Below are 18300 nucleotides of genomic sequence, written 5' to 3'. Positions count from 1 at the left end.
TTGCAATTACGAATTCCGAATATTTCCATATTTATGAAAACAAAAAAATATTTTAACCTTTTTAAACCAAAATTGTTAACGCACATAATTTGCTATTATCAAATACTTAGACAACATTTAAGAAGTTTGTGTAGGTTTTAAAAATAAAAAAGAAACATATATAATTTTCTTAAACCTCGGGAAAAACATGTGTAAATTTTTTAAAAGAATAAAAGACGTGTAATTTTCTTAAATCTTAAGAGAAACATGTGTAATTTACTCTTAAAGTCTTTGAACATTTTGTACCTTTAATAAAAAGTTATGTTGTGGTTGAGTGAGTATAAAAAAATTGAAGTTTTGTGTTGTCCATTGTTATTTCTCTTGTGCTATCCCGTGAGCAATTTTTTTAAAACAAACATGGAACAGTTGAATTTGTGCTGTTATGTACTGTCATTTAAAACAAACCAAACGGACCCATAGGAAATTTAGGATAACTTCATATTCTTTAGTTCAGAACCTGTTGGAAATTGTAATAGGTGATGCTTGATTTATTAGCATTAGAATTAGAATGTAGAAATGCGACCCCCATTGGTTTAGTTCATCACCGTGTTTTATATGTCCATATACTTTACCCGTGCTTAAACTGCACTTTACAAAAAATGTTGGCCAACCAATTCTATTTAGCTACATTTAAATCTTCAACACATTATCTTCTGGAGTGTCTTCACTGTTCCTATTTCGATACCAGCCACTTCTTATCTGCATTAAGGGATATCCTTTCTCCCTTGTATTGTTGAAGCATGTGGTTACAACACATTGTCTTTGATGCTCTGGAGCATGTAGTTACAAGAGAGTTAAAAGTTCAATTTCTCAAAACCTATTTGCTTCCTCGTGGATAGTGGATACTTTAGGGGCATGCTGCTCGGATGGCAATTAATCTAGAGCTAGTGTGTTAGCACCAAGATGGAGATGTGGCTTTTCTCGAAATACACGGATGCAAATCCAAAGGCTATATATCTTTAGACCAGATCCCGGGTGGTGACCTTGCAACTGTGGATCTGCCAATCATGAAAATTCCTTCTGTCTCTAAACATTGGAAATGCCTACAGACATTAGGAAACCAAGCTATGTTAACTTTCCAACAGAAAAAACAATCTTGACCATGCTTATCAAACTGCAACTACTTATGTAGGGCTAGAACATGCAAACAGAACAAGCAATGCAATAATATTCCCTGGATATTATGTAGCAAGTTGGAAAGTAAATATTCTCTAATTATAAGCCTATTATCATTCCTTTCTACAATACCAACACACCTGCACATTCATAGATTAGCAACAGCTAATCAATTAAGAAAATTCTTCATAATCCAGCTTCGTCCTCTTTCAAGTGCATAAAGATAAATTAGAAATGCAAAATACAAGAGTAAGCATAGCATGAATTTCAATGGAAGACTGGTGAGAAAATGTACAACTTGAAACAAATGTGATCTAGTATGTTTAGAATATGTATATATGTATATTATTCAACTGAGAGAGAGAAAGTGATATGTTATTAATCCTGGGCTGAACCAAAAAAAGAAAAGAATTATAAGTTTATAACTATGAATAATTACCCAATCATCAAGATGCTTTTCAGGGCCATGGGTATCATCACATGCTCTATGTCCAGTAATTAGCTCCAATAACACTATGCCAAACACGTAAATGTCAGATCTCATCGTTAATTTTCCAGGAGTGGTATATTAAGTTAAGGGTACAATAATCTTGTTTTTCCCATAACCCTAGGGACAACATATGATTGGCCTCCAGCTGCCCCAAACTGTCACTATCCACATTTGGAGTTCTTTTTTACCTCAGTCCTGCATCAAACCATGTGATGTCAACTTGAGCACATAAGTTTACGGCACTTCAAATTTGTCATCATCTCCATAACATAAGCCATAAGTCATGGTTTCTGATAAACCAAATTTGGTTTCTAGAGTAGTGCCATTTCACAAGGTTTATCAGCGAAGGAAAAGGAAGAACCGAGTTTATACTATCAGTACAACTATTATGCGTAAAAAAAAAATAATGTAGTGTTAATGCAAGTTACTACCACCTGTTAGTATGATGGCTTCTTATGTTCGAATAGTCCTGTAATTCTGTAATTTATATTTCTTAAGATGGGTAGGACTAGTTTCAATATTCAACATTAACAACAAACAAACCCCTTTTCCCTTCCCATTAGGGGCAGCCAGTTAAAAACATCAGGTAAATTCAGCAACTGAAAAAAGGTAATGCAGAAACTGCTGCAAGCATAACAATGATTTACACAGATATACTACTGCAACCAACGCCTTAACAGTCTTAAGCATGGTGTTATTCCTTCAGTGCAAAGGAAAGGAAAGATTATTGATATTCTAAATCATTATCATGTTACTTCCTTGGAGTAACTATACAAAACCAGTCCACATATCTAGGCAACATGTTTTGGAAGCAAAACAGCAGTACAGCGTAATGTGGAATACCTGCATCTGAAGAATCAAGACCCCTCCCCCCCCCCCCACCACCACCCCCCTAGCTCAATAATAATCATTTGAAGAAAACCACACTCCTGATTGACTTCACTAGCAGAAATTCAAATCCAATTCAACATTTGATTTATGCACTCAAACTCAAACTGGTTCCTCCATCTCGGGATAGCCCTTGCGAGCCATAACAGGTTTCACCTTCATCATTTGCCTGTACCTATTCCATATCCCATCCTTAATTCTCTTGTGCACCCCATCATGATCCTCCAACAACCCACCCTCCCCCGCCGCACGAAGCCTGTCACAAACCAGCCCATAAGTATATTCTCTTGGCACAGACCCTCCCTCAACCAACTCAACAAGAAACCACCAAGCCTCAACAACCCTCCCAGCTTCACAAAGCGCGTGAATGATGGGCGTATACGAACTCGAACCGGGAACCCCGTGCCCCAGCCTCTGCATCTCCCTCAACATCTCAACACCCTTATCAATCTCATTAACAACACAATAGTACCTAATGAAGCAACCATAAGTAACACGGTTCGGCACAAGGCCCCTTCTTTTCATGTCATCAAACAGCTCCAGTGCCCTCTCCACGCGCAAAGTCTTACAGCACCCATCAATCAGGGCATTGTAAGTGACAACATCAGGAACCAATTTTCTGAAGAGCATTAACCGGAAGAGACGCCCGGCCTCGTAAATTCGCCTTCGCCTGGCCTTCCGGCAGCCGGTGAGAATTCCATGGCGGCAGTAGGAGCTTATGAGTATGGTGTAGGTGAAGGTGTCCGGCGGGCACCGGAAACCGGGGAGCTCCATTTGCTGGAGAAGGGAGCGAGCTTTGGTGAACTTCCCGACACGGCAGAGCGCGTGGATTAGGGTATTGTAGGAGTGAGTGTCGGGTTTGCAGCGGAACTGCTTCATTCGGTGGAAGGTGAGAAGTGCTTCGTCGGCGAGAGCTTGTTCGCCGAGGAGTTTGATGAGGCACGTGACAGTGGCAGTGGTCACGTGAGGGGAGTGTTTGAGGAAGTGCCATAGGGGTTTGAGGGCGTTGGCGCGGCCGAGGAGGCAGGCGAGTTCGCGGCAGGTGGGTTCGGAGTGGGGGAAGTTGAAGCGGGCCTCGACCCAGCGGAAGAACTCGAGGGCTTTGAGTGGGCCCAGGTGGTGGGCCTTGCGGGGGTCGAGATGGGCCGCGGGGCCGAGGAGGAGGGTGTTGCTGCGGAGCTTGTGGTGCTCGAGGTTGAGGTTGCGCTGCCGGAGAGGGGTGCGGTGGCGGAAGGTGTGCTGGCGGCCGATGGAGCGAGGAGATTGGAGGGTGTAGCGGGAGATGAGGCGGAGGACCTCCGTGACGGCGTCGTTTGTCCATGGAGGGGGTGAGGGTGAGGGTGGGGGTGGGTGAGCATCGAATGGGAGGTCTTTGATTACCAGCACCAGGGTTTGGCTCGCGAGATGTTTGTGAAAATGTCGCAATGAGTTTGTTCTTATCATCCAGAATTTGCTCTATGGAGTGTGGGGGGTTGCAATTTGCAAACGGCTGTAAACTATGCAAAGCATAAAACAGAGGCCATAAACATAGGAAGAAGCAGGGAAATCGAAGTGCTAACTGCTATAATCGGAGAAATTGGAAATGGAAAAAAAATTTGGACCATTTCTCGATTTGTGCGTGTCATCCTTGCGCAGGGGCCATGCTAATCTTCTCTGTATCGTTCCAATTTTATCGGATGTCCCCGAAGGGACAACCAGTTTGTTCCATCTCTGTTATATAAACAGACTGTATGAAGCATAATTACTCGATGTGGGACTAAAGAGACGGTCACTGCAATAACTAACCGGAGCGCGACGCACAAATCCTGCACGGCCCTTTGCTGAATACAAACAACATGAATGTTAGTCAGAAGGATAGAGAACACAGATACTTCGATGTACTCTTTTATTATTATTATTTAAGTTTAAGTTTTTGTTCTTAAATTATGTTTTAGGAACAATGAATAGGTGCTATATGTTGAATGAACCACCACCTCATAGACCATTTGATTACTATCCTCTCCGACTTATTGACATAATAATGATATTATTTGGGTTTTCATTTACTTTACTATTTATTTTTTTCTTAACGATTCTCTCTATTTTAAAATAAATCTACTATATTTTTTTAATATGACGTGTGGTGTGATGATTGAATCAGCCGTCCTTGTATAAAAAAACAAAAAAAAAAAATTATGAATATAAATGGATACTTGGATAGAGAAGCGCAAAAACATGGCAACAAGAACTTAGAATAAAAGAAACAAGGTTACCGAGGAAAAACATATGACGTGATTCTATAATAAACCACTTTTATATATCATTGTTTATATGATTCACCCTCTCTGTTAGATTTTTTTTTTCTCTTTCCTTTAATTTTTAGGTTAACTAAGTTTTTAGTATTTAAATTTTTTGAAATTTTGAGTTTTAATCCTCAAACAAATTTTTAATTGATCAACATCATTAATCTTTTATTCCGTTACACATTTTCGTTCTTTCTGTCTATCTCTATGTTATATGTTGATATGAATACACAATTATCACCTATCTATGTTCCACACTAATCTTTATGCTCACTTGACATATGTTATGTTGACATGGAATTTTTGTGAATTAAAAAATATTAAATTTTTACATTAATTTTTCTCATTTTGGTAATTGAAAAAATAATTAAATAAATTTGTCATTTAGTTAAATAAAATAAAAAATAAATATGTGCTTTATTTATTCCTCATCTTTTTTTAATTTAAAATGAAAAATGAATCTTGTACTTTAATTTATTTCCCCTTTTTCTGTGAATTCTTAATAAAATTGTTAAATAAAATGAAAAATGTATATGTACTTTAATGCTTTCCCATTTTATTTTGGTGAAATTAACAAATAATTATTAAATAAAATGAAAAATAAATCTGCACTTGAACTTTTTCCTTTTTAAACCTGTAGTGCCTTTATCCCCAAAACCAGATGCCTTTTTATACCATTAAGAGGTATAAAATAATTTGATAACACACAAATATGATAATAAATAATTCCATAATTGAAGGTATTGCATATTATATCAAATGACATGTCATGAGTTTATAATTTACACCATCATAATTACTTGATTGTAATAATGATGGTATAAACCAGTTACATTCTCATTACCAAATCCCACCATAATTGTCATTACTTACAACCAAAAAGTAAGTTATCAATCAACCATCCCTCCAATAAAATCAAAAAAGTGAAATCCCATGAACCAGTCAATACTATAATCAGGTGTTACACAACAAAAAACATATGACTATAAATGTATTAAAGCTGCATCAATTAGCCACAACCCAAAAAAAACCCACTATTCTCCAAGCAACCTATTTTTTTTTTTTCCTTTTTGCCATTTACATGATTTGGGAATTTTCCACCGCTTCTTGCAAACAAATAAGAAGGGGCAAATTGTTAGCTCCAAAGCTCCATTCATGTTTAACTGAAATTATAAAATATCATAAATTTACATGAGTTTCTTTTATAGCATTGTAAGATTCAAGAATTCTCATTTGCCTTTGCTTTATCCTTTACCTACTTAGAACCACTCAGTGATTAATGAAAACAAGTTTGCAAATGGTATATTATATGTTACCATCTTTTCTACTAGAGGGACCATAAACCCAAGCATTTCTTCAGTTTTTTCAGTCACACGACTTTTAAATCTTGTTTTTCTTACAACCCTAAGTGGTGTTGCGTTTGTTGGTGTTTTGGTACCTTTATTGGCTTTGGTTGTTCCAACTGGTCCTTTGCCTTTTGCACTAGATGATGATGATGCACTTGATTTTGTCTTCTGACTTGGTCCAATGTTAACTGCAACAACTGCAACCAAGCCACCCTCATGCAAAGTAGATGCAACTGATCCAACATTCGGTGCAACATGTAGTATGTTAGTACTAGCAACGGTTGTTTCTGGTTCAGCAGTTGCATTATCAACATTGTTTATGGTTCTTGAATCCTACAAAAGAATAAATACAATGTAAACGATCACATTATTGGTATATTTCACCAAAAAAACATAACAAAGCAAAGGTTTATTTGTTAAAGATGCACTTGAAATGCAGTCCGGTTTGCCCCTTGAGATCCACTCTAATGTGTTCCATGAATTGTAGGTGAAGTTGCATCTATTACTATTTACTACTAATGATCGAGCATGTTGTAACAATTTTAAATTCAAAATATAATAATCTTCATCAGCCAAAAACAATAAGAAACATAACTTATTGAGTTTAGGGTCTATACATATGTGGGAGTAGCAGATTGTTGTGCTTCTATACTTGATGTTGTACCATTATCACATGTTCTCCTATTATGTCCATGTTTATCACAATTCCACAATTGATAACAAGTGTTTTGCCTGTCTTCCTTAATTTGGTTTTGGGCCCTTCTTCATCAGGCTCTCTTTCTCAATTTCTTTATCCTTACAAGTTTATGTTTATAATTTGGTGGGAAACACCCATCATACGGAGTTTTGGGCCATTGAGGTTGACCTTCTAAGGGAGATATGACATTCTCATAGCATATTTTTTACAAGTTCTTATGGTAATATCTATGCACATACATTTTTGGTTTTTCTGGAATTGACTGTAAGGCAACAACTACATGCCTACATGGGATACCAACTAGATGTTGGGAATAAAGTTGTATACTCACGATCCAAGTCATCATGTAATCCGTTCTAATTTTAATAATAAAATATTATTTTATTTTCATTGTCCTATTTCACTATTTGATTAAATGGTCCATTTGATAATGTCCTTGATTAAAATTAAAGACTTGTTATTATAATAGAAATTATGATAATGAGAAATAAGTTTGTTCTAATTTTAATCTAAACCGTTCTTGATCATAGGATTATTGTAAATAGGATATCAATGATTCGGATAGATTAATATATATGTGATAGTATTTATTGGATAAATATTAATAGATCTCATTTATTAATTTGCGTATATAGATGAGTCACATGTTGATGTGATTATTGAACTGACTCAATTGAAATTTTCTAATGGTTAAAATTTACCATAAACTGTCAATAGAAAATTCTCAAGAAGAGGTATAATAGCTTTCTTAGAGCACTTGTTGAATGGATATTGGATATGATTAAATACCTGTAGAATTAATGATTAATTAAGAAGGAATCCATCAACTCTTGGTAATGAGTTTGAGCTCTATGAATAAAATTATATCCTGGCCAGAAAAATTAAATGAAAGAAGAAATGAGTTCCTTAATTCATTATGAGTTAACTCAAAAGGGTTTGACAGTAATATCATACTCTAGAGTTAACCCAGAGCTGTAAAGATGGAAGAAATTATTACACTACTTTTCTAATGGTTCTTGAAAGTAAAATGTTACTTCATGCTGTCTAGACGTTAAGGAGTGTTGCTAGACGCATACCTTGATTAGTATATTAATTTGATTAATATATTATCGGCTTAGTATTGAACCTACGGGGTCACACACAAGCGAGTGCTCTAATCTCTGTTAAAGAAATTATTTTAATATTTGATGATTAATTGATTCCAAAAAGGTGGAATATTATTATATTTTTGCTAGCACTGAAAATATAAATAATATGAAAGATTTGGTGAAAGAAGAGAAACAAACATGTATGATTTTATATTTGGAATTTGGGTTGAAAAGGCGGCTAGAGACAAGTTTGACTTGGTCAATTATTATTTCAATTTTAATTGCTAAATGGTTAGCAATAAAAGATAACAAGAAATAATATAGCTTAAAAAAGGATACTATCAATAATGATTTTGATTTGATCAGAAATTTGATATCTTTAGCGTGCTATAAATAGAGCCTTAGGCTGCATGTTGAAAAGATCTGAATATCACTTCTTTATTCTTATTTTCCACTTGTCAAAGTTGTTGACGAATAGAGGTCAGTTTCAGTGTGGATACACGTAGAGTCTTCACATTATTAAAGAATTTTTATGATTCAAGAGCTCATCAACTAGTACACTTTTTAATACGTCATCTGTTTATAATATAATTTAAATACAAAATAAATCATTTTATTCCGCAATGTGTGTTTTGAACACCTTTTTCTCCTACACTAGATTCCAAAAGTTACATGTGCATGTTTTTTTTTTATCCATGTCAACTATAAACCTATTTGTGAAAAGGTTGTGGGTCACTTCAAATATTGACCTTGTTGAAGAAGATGCAAACCAATTACCACTATATTCAATCTCTATTTAACATTTTCAATGGTTTGGGCATTATCCCTCCATGTTGTTTAAGTGATTTCTCTTTTAGTGCACTAAACTTATGCATTAAGTATACTTTAATCCAATCAACCACGGTGAGAATTAGTTTGTCCCTAGCAACTAAAAGTGTATTATTCAAGGACTAAGACAAATTATTGATAACAACATCACATTTGGAATGATACCTGATTTTATATCTACACCAACTATTCCTAGGTAGATTGCATAACCACTGATATGCCTCCTGAATAATGGCCCTGATTTATTCCATCTTCTCAACCCATGCAACTTCATATGCTGCCTTAGAAGCCCCTATCTTAAGATCTCTCATCATAGTGCCTCCTCCAAAAAAATTCTTGAAGTTCTGGTATAAATGTTTGACATAGGACCTGTGTTCACAGTCTGGCATCATTTCTTATACACACATATCGAATCCCTATAAAATGATAAAAACCATTAACATTATCAAATAAAATAATAATCCAGCAGTGGGGTCAAAATAATAAAGAAACATTATTATACCTTTTGATGATCTTACATAATTACCCATGGAACAAGTGTTGGACTGCCTATGTCTTCAAAAAGCAGTGTCAAAAACCATCTCCATGTGTCCTTTGTCTCGGCCTCAACTCTCAACAACATAAATACTATTGGTAGATTTTGTTCATTGGGGTCCCTCCCAATAGCCACCAACAACTGCCCTCCAAATAAGTACTTCAAGTGGCATCCATCAACCCCAATAAAAGGTCTACATGCTTGCTTAAATGTTGTTTTACACGCTTCAAAGTAGAGATAAAATCTACTAAATCGAGGCTACACATCCAGAAAAGGCTTATGAGGTGCCAACATAGAAGTGCTTTTTTTCACATGCACTTCTTACTGCTTCACAATAAGACCACAACAACCTATATTGTTTCTTAGCATCCCTTTTAACTTTTTTCCAATGCCAATTTCCTTGTTGTATCAATAATGGTTTTTGTTAGACCCATTGAGAATGTATTCTTAATGTAATCAATAACCTGTGTTATAGTCATCTTTGGATTTGACTTCAATTGGTCTACCAATTGTTTTGCAACCCATGGAGACTTAGCTTGGAACTTTTAGTATAAAACACTCTAGCAAACTAATGCTCTGGATGTAAAGTCTTCACCCTATAAGTAAGGTCATCCCCTTCTTTGCTAACATAAATTTTAAATCCACAATTCTGTAAGTAAATGGCCCTTACTCTAGTATTGTCATTTTTGTTTATAAAAGTAACTTCTTTGCCATTTAAAACTATATGCTCTAATATGGCTTCTTTACATTCTTACAAATTGCAAAACTCCATGCTAAGTGTAAACTTGAAGTCTTTTAACATTGCTTCCTCTCTCTATTTGTCCAATTTATTTGCATTTACATCTTTTGTATTAGAATCTATGTCAATATCCAATTCCTCAAATAAATAATATTCATCTACATCTTCCAAATTTGGCAAATCATATGCTACCCCACCAAAGTAAAAATGGTTATGTGTTTCCTTCGAATTTACATCAGCAGTATCCTACTCATTCTCATTGTCCAAGCTAGTCTGCAAACTATCCTCCTCAACTTGAATACGTATAAAATCTTCATCTTCATCACTACTTTTAATGTCACCGTGTCCACCATGTACAATTTCAACACCAACCATCTCTGTCCATGCAAAACTTCCTCCACATTAATTTCATCACCAACATGATCATCCCCAACTACATGCACATTAATTTGAACACCATCATCCACAACTGCCATGCCATTATTTATCCAAAGCAGTGGGTTTATAATACCCACATCAGTAATAGGAATTGGAATATGATCTACATATATATGCACTTCTTCATTAGTTGAAAGTGCATAATTTTCTAACTCCATTGCTTGTATGTCATCACTGATTAACTTTAACCCTTGCTCAAAATCCATATGACTATGCTTCCACCACAATTTGAACTTATCTTTTGGGTACCCTTTTTCAACAACCAAACCAACAACTTAAAAGAATAACCAAGTGACCACATCCTAGTTGTGAGTGGCATCTAGATCTTCTTCTTTGTAGTGCACATGAGGATCTCTGCAGAAAGAACCCCTATGATGAAACACCACAGAAAAATCCATGGTTGGAAAAAAAATATTAAAAAATTTAAATAATTTGTCCAAAAAATAAATATAATATTAAAGTGTCACTCTATTTATATCACATGCAAGCACAAAGCATAGTCATATAAGATGTTGGGGTATCTTTCATGTTTTAAAATAATCAAGCATAAAATGAAAGCAAATGAATATTTTATCATTCTCACATTCATTACTTATTAGGAAACCCCTTTTCATGAAAAATAATCTCTTTTTTTAGAAGCTCTCCCAAGAAACTACAGGGGGGAGGGAGGGATGTGATTAATATTCAAAAGTAAGCTAAATGAAACATGCACTTAATATTAAATTTTTTAGGCTTGGTTATTTTTGAAGTTCACCTTATTTGTCTATCTCTATATTTGTTCTTTGAAATGCACTAGAGTAGTTTAAAATCTTCAGCATTGTAATAATTCTCAGGGTGAAAAATAGAAGTTATTCTGGCCTGAACAATCTGAGTTTGTAAGGATGGCAGCAAGATTTGGAACTAAAATTGTACCTTTTGGTTCAGTTGGAGAAGAAGACTCTAGTGAAGTAAGTTTTGGTCTTTTCTGTACCAAGTCTTTTCCTTTACAAATCTATTATGGCCTGAAAATGCTTGTATCAGGCAAAGAGTGGCCAATTGTTTTTATGAAAAGCACAATTCAAGTAAACTACCCATATTTAAAAACTTTTCTCTATGAACTTTGGGATTTAATTTTGCTTCACTGTGAGTGACGTTGATAGCAATCGTACCAAGAACCACAGGCCCAAGAGGATAAGCAGACCACTTGGGAGATTACATGTGAGCTCTAGCAGGCCGTTATGGCATTCCACTACTTTGCCAGTAATTAGTTGTAACAACCTACCATTCAAATTATCAAAGTCTCTTAGTTTGTTATCTCCAATTTCCTGCAAATTATCTTGTATTCAACTATAAATATAGAGAAAATGAAGGAATAAAGGTAGAGATGAATTAATACTTATCTTGATTGTCATAGTAGAATAGTTTCCCTATCATTTTGGTCCAACCTTCCGCCACGACAATTCTAGAACACAATACACTCCATTTTGCCATTGAGCGACTTGAGGAGGCAGTCCATCATTTGTCGTAGGCACATTCCACCCTGAACGGCAAGCTCGAGTCGATTTTGGAGTGCCTCTCCATGTTGTCCTTACCACCTTCGCCACCCACCCTTGTCCCACAGCCAGTCATGCACCATCCGCACCTCAAACTGGAGGTCTCTCGTTTCGATGGACAGGACCCGTTTGGATGGATATTCAAAATATTCCAGTTCTTCGACTACCAAGGTGTGCCTAAGCCTGAACGACTCACCGTCGAGAGTAGGAGACACTACACCTTGTCTCCCTTTCAAGCAACCGCGACCTATGTTACCATTGTGATGAACAGTGGAGCCGTGGTCATTAGTGCAAACCATGTCCCCAATTGCTCATTACAGATGAAGACGATGATTCCATCACGACCTCTTTGTCTCCTACTCTCGATTTTGCTCCTGAGGGTTTTTCTCCTCAGCTTAGTCTGAATGCTTTAGTAGGAATGCCGACCTCGGAGACCATGCGCCTCTTCGGCACCATCAACAACCACCAGGTGCTCATCTTTGTGGATAGTGGGAGTACCCACAACTTTATCCAGAGTCGTATCGCGAAGTTTTTGGCATTACAGTCAACCCTGACACCACCAGTGAAGGTACTGGTGGGGAACGACACCACCATGGACTATGATACCTCTTGCCCTCAGATACCAGTGCTCATTCAGGGCCACAGATTCATGGTGGATTTCTTTGCCCTACCCCATAGCGGCACAGATGTTGTGTTAGGGGTTCAGTGGCTATGTGAACTGTAAATCATGAAGATTTTGATGATGTCACAAAGATCAAGCCTTGGATAATGAGCGTCATCATCAAAAAGGGGGGAGAATGTGGATCATGCATTGTTTTGATGATGTCAAATGTGAATGTATGTATACATAATTTTGATGATGCCAAAGATAAGCACTTTTCAAGTTTGATCCAAGTCAAGAATTCAGAAATTCAGAAAATAACTTCTAAGAGTCACAACTTTTCATAAAAACTACCAACAATCACATCTTTTCATTGGATTGGTGAATGACCATCAAAGGCCTATAAATAGGTGACTTGGACACAAATTTTGGAGAGAGAGTTTTGTTGGTCCAGAATGTCTTATCCTCTCAAAAGAAAATGAGAGAGATTCCAAGAGAACTTCATTGTCAAATGCTCTCTCAAAAGAAATTCTTAGGCAAACACTTACAAATCCATTAAGAGTTTCTCCATGGACTTCAATTGTAATATCCTTCTCTTCAAGAGAGAATTCTTCTTTCTTTCTTCTCATTCAAAGAGATTGTTTAAGGGACCGAGGGTCTCTTAAGTTGTAAGGAATGCTGAACACAAGAGAAGGGTTGTCCCTGTGTGGTTCAGACTTTGTAAACGGATTTTTACAAAGGGAGTGAAAAATCTCAAGTGGGTTGCTTGAGTACTGGACGTAGGCATGAAATTTGCCGAACCAGTATAAAAATGTGTTTGCATTCTCTCTTCCCTTATCTTATTTATTTTGTTACAATCAATTGTGTCTTGCATGTTTAAAGAACATTATTAAATTGATTGCTGCTTCTTCTGCATTCTGTGCGTATCTTTTTTAGAAGGGGGTTAAAAGTTTGTTAGTGGAAAATTAATTCACCCCTTCGTAAGTTATTGAGGCCACAAGGTCCAACAAGTGGTATTAGAGTAGGATTCTTGTATAAAGTTTAAAAACTTCAAGAATAGATATGGCCTCATCTAACTTATGTTCAATGGTGAGGGTTATCATTATTGGAAAACTCAAATTCAGATCTTTAAGGAAGCCATAGATTTAAAGATATGGGAAGCCATTGAATTTGATTCCTTTATTCCCACAATGGTAGAGAGAAATACAACTACATAAAAAAAAACTAGAGAAGAAAGAAGATGATGATGAAAGAAGAAAGAAGAAGATTCCTCCTTAGCCCCAAAATGCTGAATGCGATCAATCTGGGCACATGAGATTCAATTGTCTTGTCTTCAAAAGAAGAATGAAAAATATGACAAGAGGAATTTCAAAGAGAAGAAAGAAAAGAAAGGATACATCACTTGGGAAGATAATGTAATAAATTCTTCAAGTGATTCAGAGAATAAAATCATAAGTCTGAGTATCATGATGAAAGACTATGAAAACGGAGAAGAGCAAAGTCGATACATTGATAGAAATTTCTCCAAATACATGGCATGCATCAAAGTTTATTCATATTTCTCCCCAAGATAAGTGGATATGTGATTTATGAAGACAACAAACAAAGGCCACATTTTTCCCCAAGAAAAGTGAATATGTGATTTATAGAGACACCAAAGGCCACTTGATCAACAAGTCCAACAAGTGATATCAAATGATACCAACAGGTCACTTGTCTTTGATTGATTACTTTTGATGCTTGTTTTCTACTTGAGTTTAGACTGTTCTTGATGATTGTGATTGAATTTGATTGATTGTGTTTGATGATTGATTGATTGTGTTTTTTGATTGATGTTTTTGTCTTTGCTTGATTGATATTCAATGTTTGTTAGTTTGATTGATTGATTATATTTTATATTTGATTAATTGTGTTTGATGATTGTTCTTGATTGAGTTTTGATTGTCTTTGATGGTTGTTCCTGATTGAGTTTTTTATTATGTTTAAAGAATCTATTAAACTTTTAAAATTAGTTTCATATTTTAAGAAAACTATTTCAAATTTAGAAAAGGAAATTTTGAAATTGAAATTTGAAATTTGAAAAGTTAAATTTGAAATTAAAATTTGGAAGTTGGAAGTGGAAGTTGGAAGTTGTTGGAAGTTGGAAATGGAAGTTATTGGAAGTTGAAAGTTGAAAATTGGAAGTTGGAAGCGGAAGTTACTGGAAGTTGAAGTTGAAGTTGGAAGTTGGAATTTGAAATTTAAAATTTCAAATTTCAAATTTCAAATTTCAAATTTCAAATTTGAAAATTGAATTTTGAAATTTGAAATTTGAATTTTGAATATTTGAATATAAATTATTGTGCATAGTTAGTTGATTGTTAATTTAATTAATTTGATTTGAAATGTTTGATGATTGATTGTATTTGATTATGTTTGATTGATGTGTTATTGTACTTGTTTTTGCTTGATTAATATTGAATGATTGTTTTAATGCCTTTTGGTATCACTTGATTCTCATACATTGGAACAAGTGGTAACATTTTTCTCCTCTCTATTCATAATTTGTTTTTGATGTTGACAAAGGGGGAGAGATAGATAAAAGATATACGAAATCTTTATGAGACAACTTTTTATATATGAAATCTTCAACTGTCTCATATAAGAAATCATTGCAAAACAAAAGGGGAGTAAAACTATATACAAATGGATTTTTTTTTTGTTGTTGCTCCTAACTTACAGGTGGTTGTCATCATCAAAAAGGGGGAGAATGTAAATCATGAAGATTTTGATGATGTCAAAAAGATCAAGCCTTGGATAATGAGCGTCATCATCAAAAAGGGGGGAGAATGTGGATCATGCATTGTTTTGATGATGTCAAATGTGAATGTATGTATACATGATTTTGATGATGCCAAAGATAAACACTTCTCAAGTTTGATCCAAGTCAAGAATTCAGAAATTCAGAAAATAACTCCCAAGAGACACAACTTTTCAGAAAAACTACCAACAGTCACATCTTTTCATTGGATTGGTGAATGGCCATTAAAGGCCTATAAATAGGTGACTTGGGCACGAATTTTGGAGAGAGAGTTTTGCTAGTCCAAAATGTCTTATCCTCTCAAAAGAAAATGAGAGAGATTTCAAGAGAACTTCATTGCCAAATGCTCTCTCAAAAGAAACTCTTAGGCAAACACTTGCAAATCCATTAAGAGTTTCTCCATGGACTTCAATTGTAATATCGTTCTCTTCAAGAGAGAATTCTTCTTTCTTTCTTCTCATTCAAGAGATTGTTTAAGGGACCGAGGGTCTCTTAAGTTGTAAGGAATGCTGAACACAAGGGAAGGGTTGTCCTTGTGTGGTTCAGACTTTGTAAACGGATTTTTACAAATGGAGTGGAAAATCTCAAGTGGGTTGCTTAAGTACTGGACGTAGGCACGAAATTTGCCAAACCAGTATAAAACTGTGTTTGCATTCTCTCTTCCCTTATCTTATTTATTTTGTTGCAATCAATTGTGTCTTGCATGTTTAAAGAATATTATTAAATTGATTGCTGCTTCTTCTGCATTCTGAGCCTATCTCTTTTAGAAGGGGGTTAAAAGTTTGTTAGTGAAAAATTAATTCACCCCTTCGTAAGTTATTGAGGCCACAAGGTCCAACATGAACTAGGACCCGTAACCACTGATTATACGCGACTCACTATGACATTTGCAACATTGGGCCAGCCTATAACACTCACTGCAGATGTCCCATCCCAGCCTAGCTCCGTCTCCTCCCAACAGGTTCAACGCTTATTCCAGACTAATAGCATATCGGCCCTGTTTCACCTCTGCTTGTCACCGGTGACATCTCAGTCCTTCGAGGAACCCCCTTCCCCACCTGAAGTCACTTGCATTCTCCACCAATACTCTCACCTTTTTAGTGAACCCAAATCCCTTCCCCCTTACCGACCAATTACTCACCACATCCACCTTTTTCCTCAATCTAACCCTGTAAATGTCCGCTCGTACTGCTATCCACACTTCCAAAAGGCCAAACTTGAAAAACAAGTTGCTTCCATGCTTGCCAATGACCTCATCCAGATAAGCCACAGTACATTCTCGTCTCTTGTGCTCCTTGTGAAGAAAAAGGACGGCACGTGGCGTTGTTGTGTTGACTATCGGGCCCTTAATGTCGTCACGGTGAAGGACCGCTTTCCCATGCCCACCATTGACGAACTCTTAGATGAATTGGGGCAAGCTAAATGGTTCTCCAAGCTCGATCTATACCAGGGCTTTCATCAAATTCGTGTGGCAGAGGAAGACATACATAAAACAACATTTTGAACACCTCATGGTCATTATGAATTTCGGGTAATGCCGTTTGGGCTCTGCAACACCTCTACCATATTTCAAGCTACCATGTTAACTTAATGCATGAATATGGCCATCTTTGAATTTCATTTTCCCATGCTCTGTGGATGCCTTGGACATGGATTGACCATAACACATCATATCACATTGGTCTTTTCAGGTAGTTTTTGATTATGATAACTTGGTGAAGATTCCTTACTTTAGGTCAAAAATAGAAAGCCTCACAAATGAGGCTACGCAGTTGAGGTATCTTGTTTGGTGTGGTTTTTCTTTCATTCTTACCAAATCATGAAATATAACGTCTTGTATATCCATCTTTGTTGTCATTATTTTCCATCTTCTAATATGTATGTATATACATTGTTATATATCCGTTATATATTGGAAATCCAGGAGTGATGCTGGTGGTGAGGTGGCAAATCAACCAGTGCATGTGCCTTTGATTTTGCCTAAAGTTCATGGTCGGTTCTACTATTATTTTGGAAAACCATTGGAAATGGAAGGTATACTAAATGCATATTTACAGCTTGGAATGTCCATGAAAAATGGTGCTAAAAATGATTTTTCCTTCTTAAAATTAATGAGATATTTTTGATAGGGAGGAAACAAGAACTGAGAGACAGGAAGAAAGCTCATGAGATTTATTTACAAGTGAAATCTGAGGTTAAGAGATGTATTGCTTATTTAAAGGTGAAAAGAGAAAGCGATCCCTACAGAGGTATATGGCCTCGGCTATTATACCAGGCTACACATGGTTTTGAGTCTGAAGTTCCAACATTCGAAATTTGATTGTTTTGCACAAAGTAAAAGGCAATTTTCTAATAGGTTAGTGGCAAACTATGAATATTGCCAGTAGTTTCAGGATTGTTTTCAGGCAGAAAAGGCATGATTTCTTAATAGAAACATTGTACAATTTTACCAAGTTTAAATCAATAAAAGATAAAAGGCAAATAATAGATTATTGGGGAAGCAGAACAACTATTGAAGTTCTATTTAATAGGGATTTTTTATTTTGTGTGCATGACACATGATAAGAAGTTTTATGGTGTATCAAATTCTACTCGGTGCAACTTAAAAAAAATCAAAATTTGGCATAGAGATCTACGATTGAAAGTTTTTGGTAGCATACTTTTTTCTTGCATGCCTTCGTATTGTGTCCATGGGAATGTCACTTGTACTTGTAAAATAGACAAATATTAGAGGGTAAGAACTTTTTAGAAGAATTAAGTAATATTAATTTGTTTAATTAAATCTTGACAAGTGAGTGGTTCTTAATTTAACTACTTAAAATTTTGGCAGAAATTCAAATTCTTAATAATTTCTTTTGATTGGGTAGTATTACCCATTACT

The 18300-nt window shown here is 35.7% G+C and overlaps 1 protein-coding gene and 1 non-coding gene across 3 annotated transcripts; both read right to left on the bottom strand.

The window, feature by feature from the left end:
* Positions 1–497: 497 nt before the first annotated feature.
* LOC100784365 (pentatricopeptide repeat-containing protein At1g77405) lies at positions 498–4436 on the bottom strand. Of its 2 annotated transcripts, XM_026127178.2 has the most exons (3): positions 2489–4436; positions 1595–1840; positions 498–1082 (listed from the first exon to the last, which is right to left on the bottom strand). In XM_026127178.2, the coding sequence occupies exon 1, from the start codon at positions 3974–3976 to the stop codon at positions 2636–2638; it is 1341 nt and encodes a 446-aa protein (XP_025982963.1). In that variant the 5' UTR covers positions 3977–4436; the 3' UTR covers positions 498–1082; positions 1595–1840; positions 2489–2635. The 2 variants fall into 2 exon arrangements, with proteins under 2 accessions (XP_025982963.1, XP_040868402.1); XM_041012468.1 differs by lacking the exon at positions 1595–1840.
* Positions 4123–4225, bottom strand: LOC113000502 (U6 spliceosomal RNA). Its single transcript, XR_003265838.1, has one exon. It is a non-coding gene; the product is annotated as a U6 spliceosomal RNA (small nuclear RNA).
* Positions 4437–18300: the final 13864 nt, after the last annotated feature.

This window comes from Glycine max, chromosome 19, assembly GCF_000004515.6.
Source record: "Glycine max cultivar Williams 82 chromosome 19, Glycine_max_v4.0, whole genome shotgun sequence".
Taxonomy (NCBI): Eukaryota; Viridiplantae; Streptophyta; class Magnoliopsida; order Fabales; family Fabaceae; genus Glycine; species Glycine max.
This window is presented reverse-complemented; position numbering and strand designations above follow the sequence as displayed.

Excerpts from the sequence above, each read along its gene's own strand:
- LOC100784365 (XM_026127178.2), bottom strand. The coding sequence starts at position 3,976 with ATGATAAGAACAAACTCATTGCGACATTTTCACAAACATCTCGCGAGC.